Here is an 8,937-nt window from a genome sequence, read left to right as displayed (position 1 = left end):
TGTAGATAAACATAATCAAATACATGATAGACATCTTATTTTAAATATAAAAAATCTAAAATATAATTAGGATAATCATTGAAGTATAACAGAATACTTAATTATTATCTTTATAAAATTTATATTATTAAACCAAAAATAAATTATTTCATTATTAAACTTAAATTAAATTATAATAAAAAAATAAATTTGAAAGTTACATAAAAATGAGATCTTTTAAATAGTTGATTTGATATTAACATTGGTATATTTTTTTTCAAATTTTTATGATATCTTCAAATTTATATTTTATTCAAAAATAAAATTATTATTGCTTTCTTAAAAACACATAAAATCTTAACAGAGACAAATAATAAAATAGAACATTAAAATCGATATATGTCTCGCTGCATTGCGCGAGTACTCTGCTAGTGTGTGTGTGTGTGTATATATATATATGTGTGTGTGTGTGTGTGTAAGACTAATTACATTTCTATATATTGCTAAATGTTTTCCTATTAAATACATTTTTCTTTATATATACATTATTAAAACTCATATTTACATTTTTAATACATGAATTGACCTAATGTTGCTAAAAGGATGCAAATAGCAATTCCTTTTATATATTAGGGGCAGTTTGTTTATCTTTTAATAGTTTCATTAAGAGTTAAATCTTGTTTGACAAAAAAAAATGTCTCTGAATGGTTTCAAAACCCTTTGAATGGTTTTGTATCATAGACCTCCCTTAATCATTAAACGCCTTAATTTCATTGTAAACAATTACCAAATAATTATATTTAATTTTTCACTATATCATAATAGTCTCTTAATCATTCTGATCACTTAATCATTCAGCAACTGTCAATCAACACTTAGACCGGGTTTCAGTGATATTTTCTCATTAAATCAAGATTAAAGAAAAAAAAAGAATAAAAACTTGTCTTCTTTACTAACTTCCAACCTTCAGAGACTAAACAAGTCCCACTACATAAAAAGCCAACCAGCAAACTCACCAGACAAAATTGCTCCATTTACAGCAGAGACACACAGGAAGAGAGAAGAGAGATTTTCTACTGGAAAAGGTCAACTGAGATACCTACAACCAGAGAGAGAGAGAGAGATGGGAAGAGCTCCTTGTTGTGATAAAGCAAATGTGAAGAAAGGGCCATGGTCTCCTGAAGAAGATGCAAAACTCAAAGAGTTTATAGACAAACATGGTACTGGTGGAAATTGGATTGCTCTTCCTCACAAAGCTGGTATATACATACATATATATACATATATATATATATATATATATATTCACTCTCTCTCTCTCTCTCTCTCTACATTTTCTGTCCCCATTGATAACCTGCAAGCCATCAAAAGGTCAATTTGTGTTTTGGGTGTGTGTGTGCAGGTTTAAAAAGATGTGGAAAGAGCTGCAGGTTGAGATGGTTAAACTATCTGAGACCCAACATTAAACATGGTGAGTTTTCTGAAGATGAAGATAGAATAATCTGCAGCTTGTATGCTAACATTGGTAGCAGGTTCGTATACCCCCCCTTTAATTCATCTGGATCTTTCTGTTTTGTATTTCTTTGATTCTTACACAGTCTGTTTCATTTGTACCTGTATACATATATATAATTATTCTCACTGTACAATTTATCCATCTCTCTGCACTGTACATCTGCTATATATATATATATACATATATCTATATCTATATATTTCTTAATTATGAATACCTGTCTACATGAAAATTGAAAGGACAAACATACATGAAATCCTAGATCAAATTTGAACATGAATTATGGGTGGATGCGTGCATGCCAAGTCAAATCTCAAATTTATAGACTGTTGTTGGTTCATTTTTCTTGATTTAGTTTCATATATAAATTGGGTATGTGTATATACAGATGGTCAATAATAGCAGGTCAGCTACCAGGAAGGACAGACAATGATATCAAGAATTACTGGAACACCAAGCTCAGGAAGAAACTCTTGGCCATGCTTCCTTCCTTCCAGAAGAAGCCATCCCTTTTCCCTTCTATGCCCCTTTCATCACCACCATTTTCTGATCTTCATAAATCAGACAGTTATTTCAACCCTAATTCTTCATCGTTTAATTGCAACTACAACCCTAACTTCCTGAATGTTAGCAATACTATCAACTCACACCTCCCCGCCACCGCCACCACCCTCATTCATGATCACATTAATGTTACTGATCTCTTTTCACCACTACCACCACTATCAAACCCTAATTTGACAGGTGTAATCTCCAACAACAATTATTATTCAGGGTTTCAAGATGACCATTGTCAGAGCATGATCAACAACAGACCGGTGGCGGAGTACTACTACTACTACCCAGATCAGGTGAAAGAAAGGATGCTCATGTTTGGTGGTGGTGATCAAGTGAGTACAGATTGTTCTTCCTCTGAAGGTGGTGGTGGTGGTTGCATGAGCCAGATTAAAGATCACCATCGGATGATCAAGCAAGAAGAGCAATTTGGGGTGCAGGGTTTTGAAGATCAAATGCATAGCTTAATGACAGATGAACATAAAGGATATTTCAAGAATCATGTTAGTCCACTGCACAATAACCTTGAAGAAGTGAAACAACTCAACAACAGCAGCAGCAGCATCATCAGTAGGTACATGCAGATGGATGATGATGAAAACAAGACAACACATATTATTTCTGATGGATGTTATGTGATGATTGATGGGGGTACTACTCATGAATGAATGACTGTGAGTAGAAAAAGATATATGACTTTTAGTTTTAACGTGGAGGAACAAGTTCAAATCAAATCAGAGATCTCTTGGTACAGTTTCTTGGGGTTTGTATTGATATCTGCCCTTGAGGGTCTAAAACCACCGTAAAAATATCATTTGAGCTGGAATTAACAACCAATATATATATATATATATATATATATATATAAGATATTTCAAAAAAAAATTAACGTGGATATCCAACTTGTTATAGGAGTCGACTAATCCCAATGCAACCACCTACTTTGTGGGTAGTTTGCAGTCACCGTATTTGAACATCTGTGGCCACAAGATGGTTTTTATTCTTCCTTATATTTGAACCTGAGATCTCCATCATATACCTATTATAGCAGTGTCGTCGAACTAACCCGTATCAACTTAACAAAATTTTCAATAGAATTAATTATAATTAAGTCAATTTTACAATCTATAATCCCGATTAAAATCATTAAGTTGTCACCTTCATCTTATAGATCTCTTTTTTGAAGTTGATTAGCTTGAAATCATGTTTAAAATAAGGGTAGACTATGTAAATAATGTATCATATATATATATATATATATATATATATATATATATATATTGTTAAATGCACCCATACTTACTAATCGAGAAAGACTAGATACACCCCTGCATGTTAATATCCTTCTTATACATCAGCATCAAGATTTTTTTTTTTTTTTACATTTTTAATGTATGATTTAATTTGATTTTAATTTATATAAAATTATAAATAATAACCCTGATAATAACGGATTAAAAAAGTAATGTATACGAGAAAGATATGCGAAGATGGTGACAGAAATCATATGAAATTGGATGTGGTGTACCATTAGATCTATGTATATATAATATGTACAAAATCTCAGTACACTAATTGTGATTGGATACAATATTATTATAAATTATAATTAATTAAATAATTAATTGAGCGTTGAAAATAGAGCATCAATTGACACTTGTTTTTTTTCTAATAATAATATGCTTTTATATTAATATAATAATCATCAAAAGTTTCATTGGGATTAGTCGTGCAATATATTAAGACACGCTTTGATCATACTTGTATTACTCTATTCGAATACCATTTCTTATTCTTGTTTTTATTTTTATTTATTTTACTTATTTTATATATAACTAGAAGGGTACTCGTGCAATATATTAAGACACGTTTTCAATTTTATTTTATTTTTATTTATTTTGCTTATTTTAAACGTATATATTAAAACATTTTGTACGCTATAAAAAAGATGCATGCTTCATCAATTGGATTTATCATAAAATACGTGTACATAAAACTTGTAGATGAAGGATCGATGGGGATTGTCTTTAAACATGACAGATCATATATACTCGAGAGAATTCTAGTTTTATATGTGTAAAGACATTCATCCTGTTGAATTGTCTTAGCAGTGAGAAGGTGAGAACCCGTATGTAAGGTCTCGTTTTCGGATTCGGGCACTATCCCACCTGACCACCTCCCTTTGGGACACCACGTTCATTTTCCTCCCCTATGATCACTAAAACAATGTCTGACTTGCATGTGTTGAGCATATAGCTAGCGTTCCTTTTCAACCGTGACCAAACTCAGGTAAGGATAGTAAGTCCTATCAAATCAGATAAAGAATAGCTCCTAAATAGGACCGATGTAGTTAAGACCCTTTTGGAGATGATATATACAGTATACCATGTTTTTTTTTATAAAAACTTTATAGAATTACTATCAATTATATATCTGTTATACCCATGATTTCTTATTACATGCAATTATATCGTCAATCATGAACCAAACAAGGAAAACCAAAAAGCAAAACATAAACCACAAGGGTGGTGTCTGATTGGTTTGAGCTTGGCTCCAAATGTCAAAAGTACCAGGAGGTCTCAGGTTCAAATCCAATGATAAATAAAAATCTCTCTGTGGCCACGGAGGTTCAAATGCAGTGATTCTGGGCTATCTGCAAAGCAGATGGTCATTATGGGATTAATCAGCTCGCATAGCGGGTTGAATATTCAAGTTAATAAAAAAAAAAGCAAAACATAATTAAATGCAATTGTTTATACATTTAATAAATTTCTATTGAAATAATGAGCTAATATTGTTTTTGGTCTTGTTATTGACTTTTGGTTACATAAAAAAAATCAACACTTTTATAGAAAAGACAAAAAAAAACATGTTCAAGTTGTGTTATGTGCCGATCATAATTATAGCATTTGAATATATATATATATATATATATATATATATAGAGAGAGAGAGAGAGAAAGAGAGAGTTTGGTTTAAATACTAACCAATTTTTTTTTGTTAACTATGTTAACAAAGCTCAACCAATCATATTTCATCTTTTCTTTTGGTTCAAATGTAATTCATATATTAAATACAAGAGTATTTAAGTAATTTGTCATTTTATGTAACTCTCAAATAATTAATTGGGAGTTACAAATCTGAAAATATCACAATTGATCATGATGCAATATTGACATTGAGATTTTACACGTGTTCATGTTCTATAATTGACATTTATTTTAATCGACAATTCTCACCTTTGGCATATGAACGCATCAGAAATCACACAGCCTTAGATGTCATAATTCATAAGTGTTCATGTATATTCAAGTCACTAGATGTTCATATGAATACATACACACACACACACACACTGTAACATGTGAAAACATGTGAATACGTATGAAAACACACAGCCTTAGATGTCTTGGTTCATAGGTGTTCATGTACATACAGCAGAGTTGGCTCCTGAATATACAGAAGATGTTCATATGGTTCACATGTTGTTCATATGTGTAATCTTTTTTGTTTGTTGTGGTTTGAATATATACACAAGTTGTTCATATGTTTGACAACTCGTGTATCAAAGATAGACTATTTTTTACCTAAATACCATTTGATATTTTGTTCACATATGTTAATTGAAAATATTAATTTAATAATTAATTTTTAAATATCATTAAATCACAACCGTTTATTATCAAATTAACGGTCAAGATCAGTTAACAAAGTTAACATGATAATCTTGGTTAGCATTTGAACCAGCTCCTATATATATATATATATATATATATATACTATATTATAAAGTATTTGACAAAAACTCTTAAAAACCATTTTTTATGCATGAAGTACTGTTTATTGATGCATATTACTTAAAATTTAAGATTACAAGTAAATTATGCATAAGTATAACTTATTAAAGCTTTATGTTTGAATTCGTATAACTAACTATAGATAAACATAATTTTACAGGATAAATATCGCATTTTAGTTATAAAATATCTAAAATATAATTAGGATAATTATTGATTTCTAACTGAATAATTTATTATTATCTTAAAAAATTATTTTATTAAATCAAAAATAAATTAATTCGTTTTTAAACTTCAACTAAATTATAATAAAAAATTGAATTAAAAAAATTACACAAAAACGAGAACTTTTAAATAATTAATTCGATATCAATATCGCTTATTTTTTTCAAAATTTTATAATATCTTCAAATTTATATTTCATTCAAAAATAAAAACGTTTTTTTTCTCAATACAACATAAAATCGCATTATAACATCGATAAACTCAAAATATAAAACGAAACATTAGAATCAAAATGTACATCGTTGCATTGCACAAGTACCATTCTAGTATATATATATATATATAATAACAGATTAAGTATTAACTTTTAAATTAAATTAAAACTATAATAATGGTTATTGTTAAGATTATTTTGATAATTATAAGCAATTTATAAAATCTTATTTTATTCCCACTTTAATAACTTGACAAATTTTCTTTTATTAAAATAATAATTATTATTATTATAAAATAAACAAAATAAAATAATATTTGGATGAAAGGGATTGTGGAAAGAAAAGAAGCAAAGGTCCAATGAAGCTTTGAATTTGGAAAGCAGTCGGTAAGATAGGAGTTGACGTTGGAATAAATTATTGAATTCAAGGAAAAATCATTATTTTCAAAGAAAAAGACAAACACGTCATTTTTACACACATTATGGATTATTTAGTTAAATTATTATTTTTATAAAAGCTATTTTATATACTAAATGATGTATTTTTATGAAAACAGACTATTTACATTAGGAATATTGTCTTTTTAGTAGTTGTTAAATGATTTGGTGTTAAATAATTAAGTAGTCAGAATGATTAAAAATTTTTTATGATATAGTGCATAATGAAACTATTAAGAGGTAAACAAACAACTCATTAACACTGGATACAAAATTATTCAGATGATTTAGAACCATTAAGAGACAGACGTGTTTTTCGCCAAACAAGATTCATCTCTTAATGAAACTATTAAGAGGTAAACAAACAACTCCTTAACACTAGATACAAATCATTTGAAAACAAATAATAGATTATGTATTCCTAATTCTAAATTGATCTGGGTGTTGGGAATGTGATATTTGAATCAGACTCTGGGGTGGTCAACGTAATGGTAAACCATGATGAAGAAGACATCATAGAGTTCAATATTATCATGTAGCAATGTGAGATCTTGTTACAATTCCAACCTTCTTTCTTAATCCAATTTTAGAGGAAAAATAAGGACAGTGTTGTGCATAAGTTTGCAAGGCAATAACGATTATTTATCGCCTCTGGCGTGTATTTCAGTTGGCAAAGGGTAGGGCGACTTTGCTTAATTGCAAGACATGTCCCGGGTTTGATCATCCTCTGGCGCTAGTCTCAGCCGAAAAATGTCATTTACACGAACTATACAAACCAACCCAAATCGTCCATCTTGTGTAATGAATATCTGAGTTTATAAATATCATATTATTTTCTTATATAAAGCGTTATAATTAATGAATTATAATAATTGTTCATTGATACGCATTAATTATTTAGTATTTAAACACTCTTTTCTTCTCATTTAGATAGGTTATTTTTTATTTATATTCCAACATTGAGTCATTTTATTTCCTTATTCTAACTTTGAGTTTGTATTTCATACTGTTGAATTGCTACAACAAGAACCGAAAGATGGAACAGTGAAGATAAAATAGCTAGGGGCTAGATGACTAGACTTACATGGTTTTTGAAGACTGTTTTTTTTTCTTTCTAGATCTATTTTAATGGCTAGAAATTATCTTTTGTAATTATACTTTAAACTCTTTAACCTCTTAACTAAGTTGTACTTTTGCAAACTTTGGCTCCAATTTTGGTGTTAAATTACTTTTATACCCTCACCTCTATCCTAGTATAAATAGAGGGGTTAGGTTAGTGTTTTAGTAAGCAAGCTTCTACTTAGTAGTTCAAGTAATCTTTACCTGAATTATATTCTCTATTCCAGGTTTACTTTTAGTTGTCTTTCATTTTACGCATTGTTAGTTGTCTTTCGTTTGATGTAAGACGGAAATGATGAGTTTGTAAACCAAAAGAAAGTATATTCATTTATGTAACAACAATGTTTCATTATTTCATTTCAAGTTTTATAAAATCAACGACACTTCTCGACAAGTTGATGATTGTAATTCTGTAAAGTGTTAAAGTGTCATGGACTCTAAGTTGAGTCATTGATTGCACGTTAATTTGAATGATATAGAACGTAGACTTGAGAAAGTTGCTGACAAATAAATTTGTTATCTATATTTTATAAATAGGTTAATTTTCTACAAGTTGATCACTTTAAAGTATTAAAGTGAAATAGACTCAAAGATGAGTTATTTTATTCATGTCAACTTGAATGATATGGGAATTCGTTCGAAAGAGCGATTTTTTAATAAAGAGATTTGTGTATCCGTTTATTTTGATAATACCATTTTTCACTTTCACTGGTCCAGATACCACATAGAGATATGAGTTGAAAGCTATAATATCAATGCAATGGTGAAGTCCCAGAGGAATACCCTCAAAATAAATGGTAAAAATAGCATTTTGACAACATTGGTCTACTGGAATTTGTATTTACATCTCAACGTAAGTCTTACACCATGACATTCTTTTATTATCTGTTAATTTCATCGAGTGATAACTCATACAAATCAATATCTTCAAAATCGTCATTTGAAATCATTTTCTTCATATATTTTTATTGAACTTTTACTACAATCCTTTGTTAGTGAATGCCCAAAAACCAATCATATGATGATTGTAACTTTGAGTTTGTTTCATGAAATTGATAAATATAAAGGCATTGCCCATTTTATTATGTATATAT

General features: G+C 29.2%; 1 protein-coding gene across 1 annotated transcript; it reads left to right on the top strand.

Annotated features, from left to right (window-relative positions):
• Positions 1-1,102: 1,102 nt before the first annotated feature.
• LOC112520142 (transcription factor RAX2-like) lies at positions 1,103-2,718 on the top strand. Its single transcript, XM_025128443.1, has 4 exons — positions 1,103-1,238; positions 1,382-1,511; positions 1,884-2,244; positions 2,332-2,718. The coding sequence occupies exons 1-4, from the start codon at positions 1,103-1,105 to the stop codon at positions 2,716-2,718; spliced, it is 1,014 nt and encodes a 337-aa protein (XP_024984211.1).
• The last annotated feature ends 6,219 nt before the right edge of the window (positions 2,719-8,937 follow it).

The sequence above is a fragment of the Cynara cardunculus genome, assembly GCF_001531365.2.
Source record: "Cynara cardunculus var. scolymus isolate 2C chromosome LG 10, CcrdV1, whole genome shotgun sequence".
In the NCBI taxonomy this organism is placed as follows: Eukaryota; Viridiplantae; Streptophyta; class Magnoliopsida; order Asterales; family Asteraceae; genus Cynara; species Cynara cardunculus.
The sequence above is the reverse complement of the archived record's forward strand: the minus strand, read 5'-3'. Positions and strand labels throughout refer to the sequence as shown.

What these genes read in the sequence shown, in the direction of transcription:
- LOC112520142 (XM_025128443.1), top strand. Translation starts at nt 1,103, where the DNA reads ATGGGAAGAGCTCCTTGTTGTGATAAAGCAAATGTGAAGAAAGGGCCA. An exon ending in TATGCTAACATTGGTAGCAG is followed by an intron (nt 1,512 to 1,883) that starts GTTCGTATACCC and finishes GTGTATATACAG; the next exon opens with ATGGTCAATAATAGCAGGTC. An exon ending in ACCCTAATTTGACAGGTGTA is followed by an intron (nt 2,245 to 2,331) that starts ATCTCCAACAAC and finishes GAGTACTACTAC; the next exon opens with TACTACCCAGATCAGGTGAA.